Source organism: Andrographis paniculata, unplaced genomic scaffold (genome assembly GCF_009805555.1).
Source record: "Andrographis paniculata isolate CXL003 unplaced genomic scaffold, ASM980555v1 Contig76END, whole genome shotgun sequence".
NCBI classification, from domain to species: domain Eukaryota; kingdom Viridiplantae; phylum Streptophyta; class Magnoliopsida; order Lamiales; family Acanthaceae; genus Andrographis; species Andrographis paniculata.
The window spans coordinates 750,708-777,375 of NW_026137613.1; the positions used below are offsets into that span (position 1 = coordinate 750,708).

The 26,668-nt window shown below is 28.9% G+C and overlaps 1 protein-coding gene across 1 annotated transcript; it reads right to left on the reverse strand.

Moving 5' to 3' along the window:
- Positions 1-20,414: 20,414 nt before the first annotated feature.
- Positions 20,415-24,758, reverse strand: LOC127266481 (isoleucine N-monooxygenase 2-like). The gene is made up of 4 exons (XM_051296741.1): positions 24,353-24,758; positions 23,967-24,262; positions 22,026-22,895; positions 20,415-21,173 (listed from the first exon to the last, which is right to left on the reverse strand). Exons 1-4 carry the CDS (start codon positions 24,756-24,758, stop codon positions 20,523-20,525), a joined length of 2,223 nt encoding a protein of 740 aa, XP_051152698.1. The 3' UTR covers positions 20,415-20,522.
- Between the last annotated feature and the right edge of the window lie 1,910 nt (positions 24,759-26,668).

A 26,668-nucleotide genomic window follows, 5' to 3' on the forward strand; every position in this document is an offset into this window, starting at 1 on the left:
TGATTTTAGTTTAAATAGTAATTTGAGATTATTTTCTTCGTCTCATTTTATATGTCCGATGTTTTTAGTTTCATTTGTCACCTATAATTTATTTTTTTATAAAAATATTATACCTTTTAATTATATTTTAAATTTTATAATTAATAATTTTATAATTTAATTAACTTTTGGGTGTGTTTGTTTGGATGTTTGGATTTTGAATTGAGATTTGAACAGTAAAAATTTTGATTGAAATAGTGGTATGACGTGATATAAACATGTTAGATGTTATATTTTCAATATAAAATTAATTTTTAATATAATATAAAAAATAAAAAATAAGTGTTTGATTTGATATTTTTTTAAAAAAAATCTGATGAATAATAAATTTTGGGATAGAATCCCACAACTGAACACACTCTTAATTAGTTATCTTAATTTTAATCTATATTTATTTATATTGTATAATAATTATTTTTATTAATATACTTTTAAGTATTTACCAATTACATTTTATTTAAATTTTTCAATCTGCAAAAAAATAAGATGAGACCGAGAAAATATATCTTATGAAACAAAATAATATATTTTTATTATAAACAATAAGAATGAATATTACATAATATTAATTTTGATTTGGATATAATTGGTTTGTTATCACTTTAATAGTATATCACATGTTTGTATTTTCTTTTTGTAAATGTTTATTGATTGATATAAATTAATTAATTGTTCTGATTATCTACTTGTAGTGTTAAGTAGAAGTTGAATTGACTGATATTTATTTAATTAATATTTTATTTATATTATAAATAAAATCTAAAAGAAAATTATATGTATTTTAAGCGTTTTTACATATATATCTCAATATAATTTTTTAATAATAAAATTTCATATAATATAAATGGATAAGATATACTTAGCTAATTGTCTTTTTATTATGAATGGACAAATTTGCCCTTAGGTGTATGATAGAGATTAAAAGTAATAAATGAATAAAGGGTAAAAATATAAAATTTGTGTTTAAAAAAAGGAAATAGGACAATAGTTGTTGGACATCCCAAATAAGAAAGTAGGACATTAGTTTGTGGACGGAGGGAGTATATGATTAATTCAATTAATTTCATTAAAAAAAATTGAGTGAATTTTATATAATGTAATATTAAAAATATATATATATATTTTTTGAAAACATAGTGCTAATTCAAATCCAATCAACAATCAAATCTATTTGTTTGTTTTTAAAAAAATTTCCAACAATTTTTTTTTAAAAAAATTAATATATTATACACTTATTATTTTTATATTATTTACACAATTTTTTATGATTTACGCCAAAAAACTTTCTTCAAACTAAAATACAAAACAAACACAATATTTTCTCTTCTTTTTTAAAAAAGAAAATGACAGCACCTGCCAGGCTGCCACTTAATTACTTCAAGGATAAAAAACGTATAAATTTTTATATATAATTCATTACTATATTACTAAAAAATAGATATTCTTTTTGTGTAAATATTTATATGAACATTTTCCATACAAAATATTATATATATATATATTTATTTATTTATAAACTTTATTTGTCCGCTTATAAGGGTTATATTTATCTTTTGTGTCATTGAATTTAATATTAAAAATATTTTTATATTTGTATAATTTTCTTTTATATAAATATTTTTCTATTAGTATTATAAAATACTAATATAAGTATTTTTTGTTATTTTCTTTTTATTTGTACTATATTTTGATAAAATAATTAATATTTAAAAATTAATACACAAAAAATAAATATGATCTCGACGGAAGTAGTATTTAAATTTATATTCTAATAACTGCTTAAGTTTTTTCAAACATGAAATGATTGATCTTTGATGACTTTTAGTCAAAAACATCAAAATGTCGGTATTATGTCCAACACACAAAATTCATCAAATATATATATTTTTTGGTTTCTTTATATTTTTCATATAAAGGGTATGTTTCTTCACAGGAGGTTTGACCAAACCTCTCGTGCGATTACTGTTGGTTTGAAAAGTGGCGTCGAATTCATCCAATTTTTTTTTATTCGACGATTGCTGGTATGCTACAGTTTTTTTTTTTTTATTTAAATTCGAAAAGTTCAGGGGTTTTGTGCACGATCGTGTACAAGAATGTATAATTATAATTATTTAATATTTATTTATATTATAATTTAATAAAATATGTATAATATATATGTTATTTTGTAGAGAATAAAAATTTTTATAATACAAATACATAAAATTAAATATATACGTTGGGTATATTATAAATTCATAACGAGGTTATACAATATAAATTTTATCAATTTAATTTAATACACATTTATATTATTTTATTCATTATTCATCAGATCAATATCCATCAAAACTCTCAAAATCCCAACCAAACTCAAACACAAAATAAACAATAAAATTCAAACTCATCCTAAAATTCAAATAAAAACTAAACCCAAACTCAAATTCTCCCAAACCACTCTAAAAAAATACATGTTTTATTTTTAATAAAAGTATATTCTCTATCGTACAATTCTGTCCAATTAAAATTAATAATTTTTTAGTAAAAAAAATAAAAAGTATAATAATTTTTTATTTAAAGAAAAAAACAAGACGACTTTTTTATAACAAGCCAACAAAAAAAGAAAAACGTAAATTTAATTGACGTAGAAAATATTATTCACATAAAATAGTATATTAAAATATTATTTCAATTAAAATTTTAAATAAAATTCATGACTTAAGAAAATATATCCCCTGAAACAATAAAAAATAATAAGGTTTGTTATGTATGATTTTTTTTTTTTTTTTTTTGTTTTCTTCAACAAATTTTTCATTTAATACTCTTTTATACGGTTGCGAATATGGCACTGACCCAATCAAATTAGCACCGGCCTGAAATTTCTCACCGGGAATATTGGTGGATTTTCGGACAATTGGATGCAAATCTTCGGTGGTATGCGATACGTTTAGGAATAAATAAAACAAAAATAATCAAAGAAATGACGGCGCATACAAATTTTATTAATTCAAGATTGATTCAACATAGATTCTATAAAAATAAAATAAGAAAAAGATGCAAAGAAAATGTAAAGAAAGGAAGATTAATTAGCCAATTAATGGCCACTATTCCGCCAATTAATGACCACTACTTTCACCACATAATTGATCGATTAATGACTACTATTTTCACCACATAATTGATCGATTAATGACCACTTACTCTCTTCATAAGAATTAAGGTAGTGGCCAATTAATCCATTGAGTTGAGTGAGAAAATCAACCAATTAATTTATCCATCAATCATTGAGCTCCATGAATAATCGATTGGGTTAGATCATGGTTTATTTTGCACTTGTATACATTGGACATTAATCTAAGTCGATTTGATCCAATCGCCTGACATTCTTCAACATTGGCGATCCGTTATTGTCAATAGAATTTTTGTGTGACAAAACTATCATAGCATATTTATGATACAATATATGTAATGTTATAATTCAGCATATAATATCTTATATGTTATATACATTTATGTGATATGCTGATTTGATTGGATCAACCGCACCTGATCCGCCACCTTTTATATATTTACAAAATACTATATTTAGTCATATATTTTGCAAAAATAATGGATTGGGAATGGTTATAAGGTATTGATTATAATTAATTAGCATGATACAGATTAATACATAAATAATTGTACATTACTTCAATTAATATAATATGTACTTATATAAATTATTGGCATAGTATATGGTACTCCCTCCGTCCCAGAAAATATGGGACTATTACAGTAGATACGGGAATTTAGGTAAAGTATAATTAGTAAGTAATTAAGAAGTGTATTAGTAAAAATAATTATTATTTAGTAAAAATAATTATAGATTAAGATTAAGATAAGTAAATAGTTTTATTAAAATTAAGAAAATTATAAAATTTAAAATTTAAAATGCGATTAAAGTTCATAATTATATTTCCAAAAATAGAAATGACAAGTTACGTGGGACAGACGAAAATAGAAAATAGGGACAAATTATATGGGATGGAGGGAGTATATTTTATATGTATGTTGTATTTATATATCTTGTGTTTTTAGATCAATTGTAATGTGTCCTATCTAATTTATTGTTATATTCATATATTCTATTTTGTATTATATTAATATAAATATATATTTTTCGTTTATACCTCATATGCTATCGACTAATATTTAGGGTATGTTTACTTTATAAGATTGAATTATAATACATATATTATTATAATGAATTATTAATCACTTGATAAAATAATTTGATATTTATTTTAATTAATTATTGTATAAAATTATTATATTTTTGTCTAAAATATATTTAATTGTAAGGTAAAACTAATAGTAAATTATATATTAATAAAAATAAAATAATCTTTTAAAATTAATAATCTAAAATAAGGGGATGGTTACGGTGCTGATGATTTTTTATATCAACACATGTCATTATATGCATAATAAAGGTATGTGTTATTTTTTAATAATAAGTGTGTTGTTGTATACAAGTATGTCATGTGCTAAAATCAACTATTATGTGTGTTGTATAAGACTATATTATGTGTTGTTAGTTCATGTGTTATATTTCTGTTATATTAACATATACAATAATGAGATTTTGAAGTTGGAAGTTTAATTAAATTAATTTATATCTATTAAGTATGTTTAATATAAATAAATTTACGAAAAATAGAAAATAATCAATTTTTAGGGAACGCAAAAAAAAAAAAAAAATGTCATACGCGGCGAGGAAGTATTATTTTGTAAAATAACATATCGTATTTATATTTAGAGAAACCTTACGTATAAATTTGTATGATTTTTTTATAGTTTTTTTCAAAAAATGTTGATAGGTCCCCATCATTTAAAATAACTTATATATAATAATAATAATATTATTATTATTATTATAATAATTATTATAATAACTATTATAGTGTTATATTTTGAAAGTAATAAATTTTAAATTAAATAAGTATTTGTTTGATGTAAATAAATATTATTCGATCTTTTAAATAAAAAAATTAAAATATAGTGTTAAATAAAAATAAATATCTATATATATAGTATAATAATTTTTTTTTTGAAAAAAAAAAGTTACCTATTTGAATACTATGTTATGTAGTGACGTCAATGTTGAATAAGCTTAAATCTAATAGTATTTCTAATATATAATAGGATCTGCACTAATTAAAATCAAATTGATACTAGATGTTTATAGAATTGTTAATTTTTATAATTGTATATATACATATATATATATATATATATTCAGTGGCGGATCTAGGATTTTGAATTTGGTGAGTCGATAAATTAATATAATTAAAATAAAATAAAAATAAATAAATATATCAACAAAAATTTACATTAGAAAAATACGAAACTTCAAATTAACAATCACTTAGACACCAAAATAGTTATAAGTGTTCACGACGAGATTTCTTATATTTTGATATCGGCTGACAATAACATCTATACTAACTTTCATAAACACATCTCTTTCTAAAAAAGTAACGAAACAATCATTTAATAATTATTCTTTCATGCTATTTCGTAATTTTTTCTTGATGATAGGTATAGTTGAAAATGATATTTCTACGTTTGCAGTTGTTATTTTTCTTTGTCTCAATAAGTTTTATAACAAGATCATTTAAATTCTTCAAATCTCAAAATATTTCATCACATTAAACATTAATAATGAAATTACCTAATAATAATTCAAAAATCATCAATTTTGCTTCTGTCGATTCTGTAGAATATAATTATGCAAATAATTGTAATTTTTTTTATTAAAAGAGGAAAGTCGATTGGAGGGAAAAAAGCAAGACATCAATAATTATTTTGATGGATCTTGTAATTTAAGGAAATATATTTATAATTTAGGTGTAATTGGTATTATTTTTAATTTTTTTTGGTGGGTCAATTGACCCACCTTGCCTAATAGTGTATCCGCCCCTGTATATATTATGTGAGTGTGCATATATATATTTTTGAAAAATATCAATAAAACATCGTGTACATTTTCTAAGTTTGGTGAAGAGACAGTGTTTGCACAACGTATATTTTGTGTTATTTTTTTTTTAATTTTATAGTAAAAATAAAATAAAAATGATGTAATTGTTTATTTAAAAAACTAAAAATATTTTCACAGACAATTAAAATTAAATATATTAGAAATAATATGAATAGCAATTACTTTCTTTTGGATTTGTTCCCCCCAAAAAAAATTACAATACTTCCAATAATTTTAATAAAAAAAATACATTATAATACACACACATCATATAGTATAAGTAATGTATACTACTTCTCTTATCGGGTCTAATTTGCAGGATATTAGGTTCGACGGGACGTTTACTGCACTTTCGGGCAGCGAACTGCGGATTTCTACATCATCAAAAAAATAAAAAAATAATATATACTACGTATTCTTATAAAAATTAATAATTCAACATAAAATATTATCTATTATATTATAACACAATTCTTCGTCACATAAAAAAAAAAAAAATCAAACTAAAACACTACACAAACATACCCTACCATTTTTATATCAACAATATACTTTAAACATTCAACAACTAGAAAATTATTATTTTTTATATATAATATATCAGCATAAATAATTATAAATTATTTTTTAATATATATTTATCAATATGAATGATATAAAATTATAAAAACAATAAAAATTAGTGTCTTATATAATATCCATATTTATCACGGTAAAGCAGTCAAAATGGGTTGAATCCGGTGGATTGACACGCTCCGTCCCACTTTTAAATAGGGTTAAGTTTTAATTTTTTTTAGACTCGTTAAAATTCAAGCTTAAACGAACTAACTCACGCTAGATGCGGGTCGGAAGTGAATTAGTGCATGGTGGGACGGATTAGCTCTTAGGTCAAATAAACATAATTATATTATATTTTTAATATTATAAATGAATTTATCTATTTTGTCATTTTAGTATGTACAAAACTAATTTATTCATTTATTTTTAATAGTTATGCTTACTACATAACTTTAAAAACTTCTTACAACTTACGTATTATTACAACAAAAATCATCATCATTTTTTAATATTAATATTCATAATTTTTAATGAAAAAGTAAATATGTACATACATATGAAATTGATAAAATATTATATTTTATTATAGGTTTTAAAAATATTTTTTATTAAGTTAAAACAAATAATTAATTTATTAAAACCTTTTATATTATGTTAAACTAATTAACTAATATATATTGTCTGCTATACTCTCTTTTATGATTGTCTTGGTGATGTCCTTGTTTTTTATTTCAATTTTTTTTTTTTTTTTCGTTTGTTTATTCATCTTTCATTGTTCTTTAATTTTTTACTTTAAGAATTTATTGAAAGATCTATAAGAATAATACATATTTATTGTTTAAATATTTTTTATTAATAACTTTTTTTAAAAAAATACCAACCAATGATATTTAAAATTTTGAATCAATTTATGTTAGATATTTGTTTTCAAATCTTTATTATTTAAATTCTGAGATATAACTATATTTTAATATTAAATATATAAAAAATAATATTTTTTAAAAGTCCGTGAATTGGCTCGTTTGGCTCGCAATCTGTCGGTGGGTTGAATTGAGCGGTCTAAATCTTACCCTATCCCGCCGCGAGTTGGCTCACAAATAATCCGCTTATTTATGTTGAATTATGAACTAATCCGTCTCGCCAACTTGTTTTGACAGCTCTAATCACGACTTAAGTTTAGTTTAATAATATTTCAAATAATTTTATATATAAATAGTTATTGGATTTGTTCTTTTGTTAGTAATGTGGTATGTTTGTGTTAAACACAAAAATCAAATAATTTTGGAATTCCGTACTTACTGGTTAGTTCAAATTAACATCTTATTTCAAATCAATTTAAAGAACTAAATAAACTCATTTTTTGTGAAATTTTAGATGTGTTAAACACAAAATTATATACAAATATCGAACAGATTTTGCTGATTCCGCAGTTCCGCAATATTGGAAAATTTGGTCCGTCTCTAGAGTGGGTAGTCTCCAAATCGGCCAATTTTCAAATCAGTCCTCCACATATTGTGCAATCGGATACTATGCGGAATGAAGAAATTGTAGTATTACTATTATTATTGTTTCTATTAGCAGTGGCGGATCTAGGATTTTGAATTTGGTGAATTGATAAATTAATATAATTAAATTAAAATTAAAATAAATAAATATATCAACAAAAATTTACATTAGAAAAATACGAAATTTCAAATTAACAATCAGTTAGACATCAAAATAGTTATAAGTGTTCACGACGAGATTTCTTATATTTTGGTATCGGCTGACAATAACATTTATACTAACTTTCATAAACACATCTCTTTATAGAAAAGTAACAAAACAATCATTTAATAATTATTCTTTCATGCTATTTCGTAATGTTTTCTTCATGATAGTTATAGTTGAAAATGATCTTTCTACGTTTGCAATTGTTATTTTTCTTTTGTCTCAACAAGTTTTATAACAAGTTCATTTAAATTCTTCAAATCTCAAAATATTTCATCACATTAAACATTAATAATGAAATTACCTAATAATAATTCGAAAATCATCAATTTTACTTCTGACAATTCTGTAGAATATAATTATGCAAATAGTTGCAATTTTTTTATTAAAAGAGGAAAGTCGATTGGAGGGAAAAAAGCAAGACATCAATAATTATTTTGATGGATCTTGTAATTTAAGGAGATATATTTATAATTTAGTGATAATTGGTATTATTTTTAATTTTTTTTGTTAGTCAATTGATTCATCTTGCCTAATACTGTATCCGCCCCTGGTGGTTAGTAACTGATTACTAGTAGTTATTCTATTTTTTCTAAAAATATGTGCATTACAATGTAAAAAGGCACCGAATCATTAAGAAGAAATCTACGCAATCAAATTTTTCAGTCACTCTGTAGTATACTTATTTTCTTTTATGAATATTTCACAATACAAAAGATTACGTTTGTATTTCTTTTCTATGTTCAAATACTTCGTAGATGTATGTCCTACTATTCGTGTTCTAATAGCTTTCTAAAGTCAATACTCAAATATAGTTGTTTTCAACTAAACAGTGATTCGACTACTACTCCTACCACCAATCGACAACATTATTCTTATAGCAATTCAGTGTCATTTTGTAATTAATGATAACCACTATAGCTAGTCGGATTATTACAATTTGACTGCTCCTGCAACCGACTGTCATTACCATGGCGCGTCGCAAGAGCTAAAAAATCATATTCGTTCATTCAGACGGATTATAACTATGATTGTTACATTTTCGGTATTAATAAGATGATTAGATAAAATCTTCAAAAGTCGTCTGACCAAACTTAGGGATTGGTTTTGATTTGAATTTTTATGTAAATAATATTTTTTTATGTGATATTTTGTTAGAAAAAATAATATATTTTAACTGTGAATCGTGCAAGTTGAATCATATGAGTGTGTTTATTTGTGAAATTTTGATTTTTAAATAGTAAATTTTGAATTGAAATAATTGTTTGATGTGATGTTTTGAATGTAAAATTAAATTTTACTGTAATATAATAAATAAATAAATAAATAAGTGTTTGATTTGATGTTTTTGGAGAAAAAAAAAAGTTAATGAAACAGTAAAACCAAAAGAAAAGTTTCACAGCTAAATATACCCATTGATTTATAGTTGAAATAAAACCAAACACACACCAGATAAATGTTTATAATTTTAGGTAGTTTTACTCTAAAATATGAGAAATTATAAAAAAAAAATAATGAGTTTTTACACATTTTTGCTAATTTTTGTATATTACTATTATAAGTAAATATAGTCATGATTCACAATAAGAAATATATATATATTTTTTTAAGAAAATTATTTTTCTCATAAAATAATAAAAACTTTTATAAGTGAATATAGTCATGATTTTCCATAAGAAATATATATATATTTTTAAAAGATTAATTTCTCATAAAATAATAAAAATTACTTTTCTCTAGTTAGGATTACAATTTCTGTTAATATCTTCATATTATCATTGAAGAAAATACTGTTCAGTGTGTTTTTTTCCATTTTTTTTTTTGTTTTTATTTTTTTACTTTTATTGATGTTATATGTATTTGTGTTAAGTTTTATTGTTATATTTATATATTATAATTATATTATATTTTTTAAATATTTTTCAAGAATAACATATGTTATAAGCATTAAGTGTACACATTTATTTCATTAAAAATATATATAATATAAATATATATTACCAAAGATATGAATAATTTTATTTTTTCTATCATTTTCAATAAAAAAAAAATTAAAATTCATCATATTTTTAATAAAACTATATACGGGTTATTTTGACATAATATTAAAAAATTATAGTAAAAATGAGTGTAAACTAAATATTCTTACAATTATTTAAAATATTTTACAATTTTTAATAACTAATTAACAACAAATATTTCATTATTCCTAAAATACTTTTGTAAAAATAATTTGAAGAGATATATTTTATGTGAGATATAAAAAATTATTTAGAAAATATAAAAATAATGAATATGAGTAAGATATTAATATTTTAAAAAAAATGTGCCAAAAAAAATAAAAAAGAACAAATCTTAAAAGAGCATAATATTTTCTTTTCAATATATTATTCCCTTGTTCACAAGAAAATTATCAATTTTATCTAATTTGGCCATTGACCACAAATATATATATACATTATATATATATTTTTCTTCTTTTATTTGTCCGAACTAATTATGTCATTTTGTTTTGACACAAAAAACAAATCAATAATAATATTTTAATATAAAAATAAGCTATGTAAAAAATAAAGTAAGTATTATAGAAAATTTATTAAAATTTTGATTAAAATGTGATGGAATAAGTAAAAAAAAATTGTGATAAATTAGTTATTATTTGTTAAAAATGAGAATAATAAAATTGTGAATAATAAAATTATTTACTAGAAATGAATTGTGAATAAATTTAACGGATAGTAAAACCTTATATAATTATGAGGAAAAAGAGAGAATTATTTTTTTCAAACTATTTATATATATTAGAATTGTAAATTAATCTAATAATTTTGTTCGACACAATATTAAAATCAAAATATTGATATTTGTATTTATTTAAAAGTTTACTATATGAATTCGACTATAAATATTCAATTCAACTCGAATAGCTTCGCATCAAATAGAATAGAACAAAATCGAATCAAATTCGAATCAAATATTTAAATGATACAACCGTTAAAATTGTACATTATTGGATCAAATAATTCAAAAACTATCTAAATCGAGTATTAATATCTACTGAAATTGAAATTAATCAAATAGTCGAATAGTTATTTACGCTTCCATCCGATCCGTATACATCTCTACAACACAAATATATACTCTTGGCTTGAATAAAAGTAGTACAATGTGCCGTAAGGTATAATCCGGTGATGTAGAAGTAAACTTATGATCATGAGGTTCTCCCGACACCTTCGGATCTTATCTGTCACACATGGTTTGTGATAACTCTTGATTTTGCCATATTTTATAGCTTATATTTATTTAATTAATTATTTATTTATGTCGAATATTGATATTATTTATTTTAATTTATTCTAATAATTGTATTCATTTCATCTTGTTTGTATAATATTAATTTATTAGTTTTTAAATATAATTTATAATTATTTTGGTGTATGAATTATATTAATTGATGTGTTTCTTGAATTATATTTCTTGGTATTATTTATGTGCTATTTAAGCATTTAATTTTAACTAAATTAATTTTATTTAATAAGTATTATTTATTTAAATAAATATTTATAAGATGTTCATTATTTATATAGGTGAAATAATGCTTGAAAACTTATATGGGAGTCCAAAACTAGCCTTAAAAAATAAAAAAATGGCTTCAGAAGCGAAAAATCTGTCATCGGCGTGAAGCCAACAAAATTCAACGGTCAACGCCAGAAAATCAATGCGCGAAAGTCAAAGTCAAGCGACGGCCGCGCGGAAGGCAAGCGACGGCTGACACAGAAGGCGAGCGACGGCTGACACGGAATGCAAGCGACGGCTGCATAGGAGTGCGCGAGCGCGGAGGGCAAGCGAGCACGGAAGGCGAGCGGCGGTTGTATTTATGAGCACGGAAACTTTGACGTTGAAGTGAGCGAAGCGATGACGGCTGCACGGAAACAAGCGACGGCTGCACGGAAACTTTGGCATTGAAGTGAGAGAAGCGATGGCGGCTGGCACGGAAGGCAAGCGGCAGCTGACAAGGAAATGTGAGCGGAGCGGAAGGCCATACGTGGAATTGAGCGAAGCGGCGGTTGCATTAATTCTCGCTGCATTTATTGCCGCTGGTTACCGATGCATTTACTGCGCCGCCACAATAATTCTTGCACAGAATTCCGCTGCATTTATGTCTCTTGCACCTTCAGCTCCTGCATTTACTACACTCTCCCAGCTCCCTTAATTAAATTCTTGCACTACTTTTTAGCCAATTTTTAGCTATTTTTGTGTAATTTTTTTATTTTAGAACCTTCTAGCAAATAGGTAGTTGTTAGTAGTTATATTAGTAGCTATTTTTAGAGTTAGTTATTTATGGTTATTTTTAGAAGTATTATTTATTGGCGGTTATAACCGCCAAGCTTTTAGAAGCTTTTCCCCTATAAATATCCCCTCTAATTGTATCACACATATATATACACACCATATATACACAATAATATACATTTCATACATTCCATTTTCTCCATTTCTTCTCTCCCGTATTTTTATCTAGTTTAATAATACAAGATCTTCGGTTTTGTGTCGCGAGCAAACTGATTTTCTCTCCCTTTTTTCTTTTAATTCCTGCATATTATTTTACTTAGTAAAATTCTATCATATTTCTCCGCCTCACCTTCACCCAAAAATTCCATGTTCAATTTGAATTGTTCAAGTTGGATTTCGACAAGGTTGCGGAAGGGCGGTAGAAGAATCGACTATTTCAGCCATGTTTCGTGCCAAAAGCAGATTTTGGGTAGTTCAACGTAGCTAAGTACGCGGGAGCCTTGTCGACCTGCTTAGTTACTGTTTTGAATTCGATTCCGATTAAAGAGATGTATCTATCAGAGGGGTAGAGCCATAGGGCATAGGCGGTGGTCTATTGGATCACAGAAATATCTAGTGATAGTAGAGTTTTTTTTGCTTATAATGTTCTTCGCCGGGTGTCGCTGAAGCCTCGTTGTAAATCCCCTAAGGTCAAGTACCAACCGAGTCGAGAATCGGCTTAAACGAGCAAATGCGATCACGCTCATTTCTCCGTGCCGCCCCACAATTATACATATATTTTTCGCTATCACGCCATCGTCATCCCGATCATTTCATCCATGGAAATCTAGCCATTAAAGAACGCAAAAGTCAGACACAAACGCTCCGCTTCATCCTTTTCGAAATACGTATATTTTATCGCTTTTTAGTTAGATTTAATTTTTGCAATTTATCTTTTCAGCTTCTTCGATTGCATTAACTCATTGCACTTTTTCTAATTAAATATAGGATATTCGCATATTCCGTGATTTTGACCCGGACACTCACCGGTTAAAGAGATTTTTTTATTTTTGACGAAGAATTTTAGAGCTACTACACGAACACGCACGACACTATTTTCATTTTATACATATTTCTTTTTTTGTATCTTAAAAGATATTTTAAAAATATCTACAAAAATCTTCGATCAGTTTGTCTAGTGTAACTTTTCTTGTCCGATCTAACTTGAAGGATTCCTACATCTACATCAAAGAAATTATCCCCGTGGTCTCTGCCTTCACCTCATATTCTTCGAATTAGGTTCCATTTACTTCCAAATTTTTAAAATTTTTGGTAATATTTATTAATGATATTTTAAAAAGTATATTAAATCAAATAATTATTTCTTTCCCAAACAACATTAAATTAAATTCTCTTTTTGGTTTTTGTTTTTCTTTTACCATCTTTAAACTTTCCAAAACTCCATGAGTCCAAAATATTCTATCTTGAAGAGCCGTATTCTTTACTTTAAGACAAGTTATGGTGCTTATCGGAAAAATAAGCATAATATTGATTTTTTTATGTCAGCACGTATATAACAAGTAAATAGTTATCATGTGTGTTATTGTCCGTATGTTATATTTGTATTATATTAATTATAACACTCCGGGATGTAATTCATGTAAGTCAGATAAGTCAGTATTGTAAACCGACTTCATAGATCAATACGAGTTCTTTCAATGTGTTTTGTTCTCACTCGCAAACTTTAGGAGATTTCTTGGGATCACCAATCCTAAAATTGTCTTAGAGTAAGACCGCTTAATTTTAAAGTTCAATCAAACGGGCTCTAAAAAAAAAATAAATACATATTGTTAATATAAATAATCTAATAAACTCAGTTCAATTCTATTCAATTATGGGATATCACATTTTTTTTATTTAAAAATGCAACATTTATATTACACCCCACTGATCGGTTGTTAGGCCATTTTTTATGCGACTCTATCATTCAATTATTATTTATTACATATAATATTGGGGCCCATAATTCTATTAATTTAAATATGATTTATATATATTATAAGTAGGGTGGGGTTGATATTTTCCCAGGGGGAGTGTGGCTCCCTGACTCAGCCTTTTTATTAAATGATATCGATCAGTACCATACTGACAATACATTAAATACACGTTAAAAATACATAATAAATAAATAGACAACACTCAATTCATACTAATATAATATAAATGTAACATAAATTGACAGCACATAAAATATATATACTATTCTCTCTATCTCAATTCAAAATATTTTTTTTATAATTTTCGTTCGTTCCACTCCAAAATATTTTTTTCCTATTCTGGTAAAAGTCGTCATACATTAATACCGAAATATCCTTAACTTTTACCTAAATTACAAACATGTCATTACATATACAACTATTTTATACATAAAATTAGACAAAAATGTCAAAATAATTTACACATTTCCACTTACCAATAAAATACTATTATTTCTTAATATCCGCAACACCTACTATTTGAGTACACTATGATTGAATCTCTAGCCAAGTGCAACTGTAGCAAACTACGCCAAAAAGATAAGTCGCACTAAACAAGAGCACATGAATCGGTTGAACCCCACAATTCTAAATTAAGCACGTGTAATAAATGCATTTTGATTTTGGGGCTTGTATATATTTTTGCTGTTTAATAGCGACAATATATATGTGTGTGTGTATATATATATATATAGATATTTTCGGTTGAATTATTTGAGTAATAAATATCTACGTTCAAAATACTATGAAAAATTCGATCCACGATGTTGTACATAAAAAATAGTGAACATTGGTCTGTAAGTGAATGGCTGATGCTATGGATTCGTGACTGTGAGATTATAAGTTCAAATCTGCTACATCTTCGGATCTTGTGGTTCTCCATATTTGGAACTTTAGGATCCTATCAATAAATGTTATCAAACAACACGATAAGTGTATTGTATTGAAATATATATTAACCCGAGATCAATATTACTAACTTATATGAACTACTATCATATATTACATTTGTACATATTATATATTATGTTAATATAAATTATATGTCGTTAGATTTCAATTTTATATGATATATGTAAATATTTAAAATAATTTTAATACCACGTTGAATAATTTTATTTGATACTTGTAAATATTTAAAAACGGTAATTTAGTAATTCGGACCGTATTCGACTATTGTGAAATTCAAAATTAAATCAAAAACGATTTTACTTATTTGAATCCGGAATTATCCAATTTCGAATTCAACTAATTAATTAATTAATTATTTTTTAATATTATACTTACTATATACTTTTATTTGAATTATATATTATTCGTTTTATATAAATATAATTTTTTATTTAGATATACTACTGTAAATACATATATTTACTTATAATCAATAGTTTCATTTACGCCTCAGAGGTTTGTACTCGAGCAACTCAGGCAAACATGTCGACCTTCGTGACAACTTTATGTTCGAGATAGACTCGCCCCCTCCAATACCGTCGCCAAAGTCATCTTTAAAAAGAACGGCGAAGTGTGGAAAATTACATTCATTGATTAGGTTGTTATATAATGCCTCATTCAACTCGCCGAGCCCGGAGTACGACAAAGGACAGTAGTTGGACAGTCAATCAAACTCCCGAAAAATTGATGCCGTTGTCTCTATCAAAAAAGAGATATCAGCGATGTTGGCGACAAACTGGAGGCCAAGAGCAAGAGGAGCACGATTTAGGAAAAGAAAGAACGTCCAAAACAGAATCAAATCCCTTGGCACATCCCGAAGCGCTGCCATATAAGTTTCAGCACCGATTGAACGGCCAAAGGAGTGGCGGTCGAAGGAATATTTGGAAGCGAGCAAATTGCACACAATGACCAGCTCGTGCACAGGAAGTAACTCACTCACAATGACCAGTTTGCATGCAGTGAGCAGCTCGGATGCCAGAAGCGGCTTGCACGTAGCGGGCAACCCGCATGCAGAGAGTAGTTCGCGCATAGGAAATAAGAAATGCAATGGAAACGCACGAGCAAATGATGTTGATATGTCATACAATGAGCACATATTAGCAGCCCTCAAGGATGACGAGCTATCCGAAGCCAGCCTCGAATGTGTGCAATCAAGATTTGGTGGGAGCTTGGGCGGTCTTGAATTTTTTTAAGGCCCTGAGTAAAAATTAAAAGTAGGCTCCGATTAAATTTTTTTTAAATGTTATAACGAAAAATATAATAATAAACTAAGCAAAACTAAAATTAATATTAATAATATATCCAATAAATGAAATTTATTAATTCAATAATAATAGCACCACTCCCACCAGCATCACCAATAATAATAATAACTACGAGGCAGGAGAAGATGAGATTAATTTTAGAAAAAATATTGTTAGAAATGAATTTTAGAATCGGAAGGGAATTTGGTAATTGTAGAGAAAAATATGAGATAAAATTTAAATTAAATTTTAATATATCTAATAATAATGGGATAAAATTTAAAAATATGGACCTCCTGAAATAAAGGTTTTGAACAATTGATCATGTTGCTCGCTATGGTGGGAGCCTTGCAATATTTAGTCGATTCTACGATCAATGTGGTTGGATTATCTGTGAGGGAATCCCTAGCCCCTCAGCAATCAGCCGCAACTTCTGTAAGTGTCCATCACGACGAAAGAAGCCATTTTTGCTGTGTTCTCCGACAGTGAGGGCAGCATCGCACGACCTTCTGAATATCTCCTGTCGTCGATGATGCTACAAGAGTTGAAATTTGCTTTGGAGATGGCGTAACAATCTGAAATTTTGAGGTGCAAACTAAGCCCGACCAACGGCTAAAACTATAAGTTCTTCGAAGTGACAGGCAACCATATAGAGGATCTAGCAACACCAATCCTCATAAAAATTTTGGATGTTATTGAGAAATTCAGTTCATTCGAAATTTTTTAGAGGGGCATTTGTTACCGTCGCCTCAAAAAGTCTCGGATCACTGAAGCCTTATATGACAAAGCCCGGGTGAGGTCCAGCCACATCGAGCAAGCCCAACAGCATCAAGCAAGGCCCAAGCGCATTAAGTAGATGTCAAGTGATGTTGACGATAGCCCAACGCATTAAAGAAAAGGCCTAATACGTCGCAGCCCACGACTTAGGGGTTGTGGCCTCAACGGCGAGTCCAAAAATGACATTCATCCAGCTTAATACTGATTTGATATTGATAAGATATGATTGCGCCAAAATAAATAGGAGCAACTGCAAGAGAAGAAGAAGAGGCCTTCATCCCAAAAAAAAATACCGAATTTGGATTCAATAAAGCAGCTCAGCTCGCTCACCTGTGCCATGAGATTGATTCCTCCTCCAGCTAATTCTGACACTGCCTGCTAGCATTCGACGGGACGGACATGGCTGTAAGAAAAAATCTTGAATTTATGAGGAAGATGTGTTTCAGAAACTAAACTAAACTAAATCAAACTCAATTCATTTCACTTCATTTGATTTCTAGCACAGAGCAAGCAGGAAACTAAACTCAATTCACAAAATACTCTCATCAAATGAAATCTTGGGACTTATAAATGGTGTTTTTCTTTTTTTCTATCCTCCGGCCGAATCTAATACCGTGCAAACTAGACCCGACAAGGCAAGTCACACTAGGCGAACCATGTGTGGCAGGTAGACCTGAAGGCGTCGGGGTTTAAACCCATGACGTCATGGTCACAAGTTCACTCTCCACACCATTAGGTCATCTCTTACAGGACTTGTCTTTTAAGTTATAGATAGAAGAAGATACCATACCAGGCTCAATTAACTTAATAAATTATCGAAAGATTGTTACAACAAAATTACCCACCCTTCTGATGTATAGAAGGAAGCTAAGACCAACTTCAACTTTCCATGAACACATATATATATATATATACATCACATGTTGATTTGACCAAATCAGCAAACTAACACGAAGGAATTAGTAAATCATTACACAATACATAGCATATCACTAAGTTAATACATTAACTTGAAATAATTAACAAATTGTCATAAGGCAGATAGCATATATTATGTTATATAATATGCTATATATTATGTGATGATTTGCTATTTTTTTTTTTTTATATAGAAACTTGCTAATTAGATCAAATTACTATTGTGATAAAATCAAAATACATTTTTCTAAAATTAGGATATAATTTGTTTATATAATTTTATAATGTGCTATTTAAATATATGTTATATTATATATTGATATTTGATATTTTCCTAATTGGATCAACGGATTTGACCCAATCAACACAGCAACCGAAGCAATATATATATACCTATAATTGGATGCAGGCTCTATCACAGTAATTATCAATTAATACCAAACACAATCATCTCATAAGCAGCAGCAGCTGAAACAGTTGGATATAGTTAAGATTTTAGGAGCTACATAAATCAAATTGGAACATCCAATGGCTAAAAAATCGAATTGGAAAGATGGTCGATGACCAGTCTGGCCAAGAATTCGACAAGTTGAAGGCTTGAAGCATGCACTTGCAATCGCATAACATTAACATACTGTTTACACTGTAACAAACAATTGACTAGTAATTTTTTCTTACAAAGTTTTATGGGCAACTAAATTGTCAAATAATTAATAACATCCATGGTTTGATAACTAATACTAGAATCAAGAAACAGAGTAGGTTTTAAGAGTTCTAATTCTATCATCTAATTAAGTTGGGTATCCACTATGGCTCAGCCTCTGGCACAACTTTAGAATGAATATCGGGAGTGTGGAAAGGAAACACAGGCACCAGCTCGGCTTAAGAACAGCTACTATTAAAAATAGCCACAGATCAAATTCTAACAACAATCATTTCCACAGTCAATCTCACTTGTACAAGAAGAAATTTTCACCAATCACTTAAGGGTGTGTTTGTTTGGGGGTTTGGATTTTGAGTTGAGTGAATAGTAAAAAAATTGAATGGTAATAGTTGTATAATGTGTAATAAATAAGTGTTGATATGATGTTTTGAATGTAAAATTAATTTTTAGTATAATATAAAATACAAAAAATAGGTATTTGATTTGATATTTTTTAGAGAAAAAAATTGGATGAATAGTAGGATTTTGCCAAAATCCTTTACACGAACACACCCTAACAATACACTAGAAAATACTCTCGAACTAATCTAGAGGAAAACCCCACCACAATATCCTCAATCGATCGCACACAGAACCGAGAGGAAGAAATTGACGAGTAGAGAGAGAATCGCGAACCGTATAAACTGAATATCAACTTGAATAATGAAAAGGAGCAGCGGCATTATATATATCATATCACACCCCAAGCCAAGATCCAACGGTTAGAAGCAAATCCCTTCATCCAATGGCTCATATTTGAACTCGAGAATTAATCGGTTAGTGGACTGGGACAAAGAACTGAGCCACGGCTTCTCAATTGTGTTTTAAAATACACGAGCCTCAAAACACATTACCGCCCAAAACTCGACACGTTGGAAACTAAACTTGAATTAATATAAATTTTGGTGAATTAACATTTGTGTCTTTTTGAATAATCAAGATAGTCATTGGTGAGTGATTAGTGTAAAGAGTGGGTATTTTTTTTAAATGGATTACAATCCTTATAAATAGATGACTTAATGAAAAAATAAAAATGCAATCATCGAGTAAAAACACAATCAAGAGTATGAAAATTGGCCAAAAGACATTCTCAAGAGACATAAAATTTATTTTTGATCATCCAATAGACAAATACTCAATCACAAGTTTATCCCTACATCACGAGTCATCATCTACTATTTTACATATATCAAATAACTCCTATGAATAAAAATTATGTATATATATATAAATATATAACGGACTTCTTATTTATATTGGGCCTCTCGCCCGGCCCAGGGCCGGCTGTACCCAACCCATTGATGCGACGTTATTACTCAAGAATGGAGCTGAAGATAAACTTGTGGTTCTAACCTCAGCGTCGCATGAGCAAGAAGTGGCTTCTTCATTAGAGAATTATCATCCTCCGGCGAGCCTAAATCGATTGTTGCCGGCCCATTTGGTGGCGCCTTCCAATGGAACCCTTGGATAAGCCTGGCCAGAAGCATGGTTGTTAAAGTAGAGCCAAGCATGATCCCGGGACAGCTGCGCCGACCTGTACTAAACGAGAACATCCTTAATTCATGGTCGGAGAGCATGACCTCGCCGGTGTCCCCATTTCCGGTGATGTGGCGCTCCGGTTTGTACTTGAGTGGTTCTTCCCAAACTCTAGGGTTGCGCCCAAGGCCACGACGGCTAAGTAACACTTGGCTGCCTTTCGGGATAAAATAGCCTCCAATGACAACATCCTTCGATGATTCGTGAGGAAGATTGAAATGGGCTATAGGGTGCAACCGGAATGACTCTTTAGCACATGCTTTGATGTAGTTGAGCTTAGGGAGATCCGATTCTTCGACAAGTCTATCCCTACCGACTATGCAGTCCAGCTCTTGGTGCGCCTTGTCGAGGATTTTTGGTTGATTGATCATCTCTGCAAGACTCCACTCGACCGCATTTGATGGATTGTCGATCGTAGCTAACATTATGTCCTGCATTTTCACAACCGATAATTAGATATCTTTAAATTTGTTAGGAAAAAAAACAAGGTTATATTAAGTGTGACAATGAAATACAATAATGGAAACATAAAAGTGTTGTTGGTTGACTTACTCCCGTTTGTAGATAAATAGATAAATGATGTGTATCTCTAACAGTTTGAGCTTTTTGGTGAATGGATCATTTACTTCGTCTAACAAGTATTATTTGATTTATTAATGACTATGGATTGAAATAAGGTCATTTACAAAATCGACCAAAATATGTTATAAATAAATCAAAACACAAATTAGAAGGAAGAAAGTAAAGCTAAGTTGAAAAGTTATCAATAATCTACAGCTAGTAGTGCTCCAATTTGTTTAAAAAAAAAAAAAAAAATCCTTAGTTACAATTCAAGTCGCTCAGTAAGAAAATTCTTAATTTAAGATACCAACCTATTTTAGAAAATAATATATATGATGAAGTTTATCCCTTCAATAGTTATTTTCATAGATTTCTCCATTCCTCCAAGCCTATAGCCCCGCCAACAGCTAATACAAAAATCCATATATTTCGGTCAAGATTTATTCAGAGCGCACCCGGTGGATAGCGGTGAGTAATTAAAAAGAAAACCCATTATTTTTGACCGAGTGTTTATTTAGAACACACTTGATGGGTAGCTGTCATAATAATAAAAAAATAAAAAAAAAAAACCATGGCGCAGTTCAAAATTCAATTTTGAAAAGATATAAAATATTTAATTTCTAAAAATTAAATTATCAATATATGATTTCTCAAATTCTCTCAATAATTCAAACAAAAATTGAAAATACATCATTAAGGAATTAATCACTTTCAGTACTTACATCAATGTGTGCTTTGATCTCTTGTATTGTCAACAAGGGATTGTTTTCCGAGTCCTTGAGGTTGATCAATACGTCAAGAATGTTATCCTCTTCGTTACTTGCAATCCCTTTCTTCCACATTTCGACTCTTCGATTAATTTCACAGTCGTGATATTTATTGAAAATGGCAATAGCATTTGTCATAATCTTCTTAACCCCATCGAAATCAAACACCTCTAACCATGGACAAAAATCAGCAATTGCAAATCCATAGAGATGAAATAAGACTGTGAAGATTGCCTCCATGTGTTCTACGTCTTCGATTGCCAGGCTTCCATCTTTCTTTTCCTTTCCAAAAGACCTCTTATTGAAAATATATCTCTTGATGACACCGGCGCAATAATGTTGGGCTATGGATCTTACATCGACAATCCCATCATTGAGTTCATTCGAGCATTGTCTATGAACATACCATACTAATCTATCAGCTTCTTTGCGCCTTTTTTCGTGAAACTTTTTGTGCATCGAAGACGAGAGCACTTCTGTTACAAGAACCTTCTTCATCTTCTTCCATTGGTTGTCTAATGGCGAAAAGGTTGTTGATGTGTAGCCTTTGTTGAACAATCCCGAAGACATCACCTTAGGTCTTGACGCAAAAATTGCGTCGTGCTTTTTCAAGAACTCGCAAGCTAGCTCGGGGGATGTAACCGCAATGAAATAGGTGTTTCCGAGATGGAAACAAGCGATTTCGGTTCGCATTTTTCGCATGAATTTGTGCATCCATTGAAATGTCGGTATGTTATTCTTGACCATGGTTGGAAGGCAACCGATGATCGGAAAACCTGTCGGCCCCGGCGGAAGAGGAAGAAGAAGAGATCTAGATCTCTTGTTCTTGAAGATTAATCGACATTTGTAAAAGATTATGACTAAAGCTAAAGATAACAAACATGAAAGTTGAGGGAAATTTTGGCTATAGGGTTTGCTAATTTCCATATTATCTTGAAATGGTTATGATCAAGATTATGGTTTTTGCTCGAATAGGTTGTTTGATTTTAATGTTTCTTAAATCTCCCAAAACTTGGGGTTTTATAGGAACTTTGTGAACAATGATTGCTTATTTATTTATTAAAATTCTTTAAGCTATATATCAATATATAACAAATTATATCATATAAATTAGCTACACTGTGAACATGTGGAAAATGATTTTTATATGCATGAATAAGTGAAGTTCTAATAGAATTGATCTATGTGAAGACTAAAGGTTATGTTTGGTTTCAGTATCAATTAAAAGTTTTTATTTGAGTTTTAGTGTATGAATAATAGTTTGATATTATAATTTTAATATATTTTTATTATAAAGTATAACGATTTTGTTTGTTATCATTGTACTAGCATATTACACCTCATAAACAAACTCAATTTTATACCATTTTTGTTTGTCCTACTCAAATTTATTTTTTTTCTTATTTTTTTAAAAAATAATTATATATTAATACCAAAATATTATTAACTTTTATTTAAATTACAAACATACCATTACATATATATAAGTATTTTATACATAAAATCAAATGGCAAAAAAGTCGAAACTTCTTACGTACTTCTATTTGTTGGGAACACACAAAGGAAGAGAAAAAAAACAAAAAAAAAAGACACGAGAATTTAACATGGTTCAGTCTCACAATAGACCTACATTCACGATCCCAAAACAGGATAATCCACTAAAATATTTATTACAATTTTTGCACGGACAAAATTGCAAAACCCTCTTCACAACAACTCACCAATCTCAATTTCACTCTCTATAGTTACTAAAGAAAAATGTTTGTTGTCCTGTCTTAAAATAGGACCCTAATGGGTCAATTTATAGAAGCCAATGCCCCTATCTTTTTATCTACTTCCGATGTGGGACATGGAAGTTATACAACAAATCCTCCCTCTTCCCATAGTCTCTTCGACCATGTCAGAAAAATGAACTCTTTTCTCGATTTTCTGATTATCATTGTTGTTCTCCACATTTGCTCGCAAGGTGCATCCATCTAGATAATAGGTGATGTTTTGTTTCTTCCTCCCTTGCATAATCAAGTTGTCACCCTTGTATACTTTGCATAGATTTTTAGTGTCAACATATCTATGCCCATGTGAAGCCAACTCGCCCAATAAAATAACATTAGCTCCAATAGTAGGCACATACCTCACATTAAAAATTATTTTGACATTACCATTGTGGAGCTTCAAGCGAACTCTTTCAATGTCTTCAATTCGCTATTTCATCTTATTCCCCACATTGATATAGCCAAAATCTCTCTTTGTATGCAAAGTATCAAATAAAGCTTGATCTTTACATTTATGGACATCGGCAGCAGAATCCATCACCCAATTAGAATTCTCAACAGGATTTGTATTTAAAAGAAGTAAATCACCTTCATAATTGACCACGTTCGCGGAGTTCTCAACTTTCGACTTACCCTTCAAATTTTTCAGGATTCTCAAGTCTTCTTTAAAAAGTCGACAGTAATTTTGAATGTGACCAAGCTCTCTACAATAATGACATTCAACAGAGCTGTAATCTCTCGACCGAGATTTCGATCTTCCACCACGGTCACTCTTCATTTTCCTCCCTCTTTCAGAACTCCCCACAGCTAGTAGTTGACTTTCCTTTGAAGCGCCTTCATTTCCCATTATCTTGTCATTCTCTTTCAAAACCGTTATCGTCTCATTCAATTTCAATGTAGTTTTTCCAACTAACATTTATTGCAACAACTGCTTGTAGGATTTGGGCAAAGAAGCTAACAAGAGCAATGCTTGCTCTTCCTCTTTAATTTCCTCTTCTGCATTCAACAGTCGACATATCTTCCTCTTTAATTTCCTCTCCTGCATTCAACAGTCGACATACTAACTCATTAAACTTGTTAGTATGGTCAATCATATTACCTCATTCCTCCATCTTCAAAGAGTATAGATCTATTTTCATAATCAGGCAGTTAGTCAACGTCTTCGTGGCAAATTTACTATTCAAAGTATCCCACAACTTCTTCGGCAATGTTTCCGTCAACACGGTAACCTTTATCTGCGGGGTGAGTGCCAATCGAATCTTGCTAATAGCTTTTTTCCGAATCATACTTCAATCACCTTCTTTCATACCTTCAGGCTTTGCATCTTCAAAGACAACATCAAGACCTTGTTGCACCAAATAGTCTTGAATTGTGCTTTGCCACATAGTAAAATCACTCTTTCCATCAAAGAGCGGAACCTCATCTTTCAAAGTAGTGGACATAGTGCTTAATAACTCTCCAATAAACAAGCACTTCCAACACCCAAATAAACTGAGGCTAAAAATTAAAGCCAGGAACTCAAATCAGGCATATGAGACCTTTTTGGCAGAAATCTGGTGTGTTGCCGGAACCCGCTGCGGAACTGCAACCTGACTACTGGCGTGCCGTCAACTTCTCTCGAAACACCTCTTGCTCCTTCTCTCTCCCCCCTTTGCCAAGACCTCGCTCAAAAATGACCTCGCTCTGATACCACTTGGTGGGAACACACAAGGGAAGAGAGAAAAAACAAAATAACAAGACACGGGAATTTGACGTTGTTCGGTCTCACAACAAACCTACATCCACAACCCCAAAATGAGATAATCCACTAAAATATTTATTACAATTTTTGTACGGACAAAATTGCAAAACTCTTCTCACAACAACTCACAAATCTCAATTTCACTTTTTCTAGTTACTAAAGAAAAAGATTTGTTGTCCTGTTTTAAAATAGGACCCAAATGAGTCAAGTTATAGGAGTCAATGTCCTTACCTTTTTATCTACTTCCGATGTGCGACATGGGAAGTTACACAACACTACTAACTGATAAAATACTATTATTTCTTAATATATTACAAAATTTCAAATAACCCTTTTAGATGGGAACAAATGAAGTATTGTCTTATATTATCACACACAAACACATACATATATATATGTATTTGTATATATTTCTTCCGTACTAATGGAAAGTATTTTTTTTAATTAAAAAATAATAATATTTTATTAATTAGTAAAAATGTGTAAAGATGGTGTTGATATTTTTGTTTTTGAAAGTACAAAAAAAAAACGATACTTTTGTAAAATTTAGTGATATTTTGATATTTGTATATTGATTATTTTTATTATAATAGAAAAATATATATATATAATGAAATAAACAAAAATAGTAAAAAAATAACATACTTCCTCCGTCTCATTATAAAGTATCTATTTTTTCATTTTAGTTTCGTCCCATAACAAAGTATTCATTTTTTATTTTCTTTTTTTTTAGTAATTGTACTATCTATCTAACCTTACAAATGTACTTACAACCTACAATATATTACACAAATGCATTACATTTATATCACACGTACTAATAAAATTATTTTAGTCATTTCTATTTTATTCCTACTATATCTCAATATAATACTAATATTTCTAAAACTACGTGCAAAAAATAAATGAACATGACAAAGGGAGTATTAGATTAAGATGAGATAGTAGTTTATATGTGCAAAAGCTAATTTTCTAACTCCGGCTAATGATTTAGCGTACTGAAAGAGTAGTATCAGCTGCGAGTTTCACGTGAAAAAAAAATAATAATAATAATAAAATGGAATGGCTGTAATGTGGATCCAATA

Coding starts and splice junctions, on each gene's coding strand:
- LOC127266481 (XM_051296741.1), bottom strand. CDS start 24,758: ATGTTAGTTGGAAAAACTACATTGAAATTGAATGAGACGATAACGGTT. Junction 22,896..23,966: donor GAGTTCATTTTTCTGACATG/GTCGAAGAGACT, acceptor TTAATCTTCAAG/AACAAGAGATCTAGATCTCT. Junction 21,174..22,025: donor AGATCAAAGCACACATTGAT/GTAAGTACTGAA, acceptor GTGAAAATGCAG/GACATAATGTTAGCTACGAT.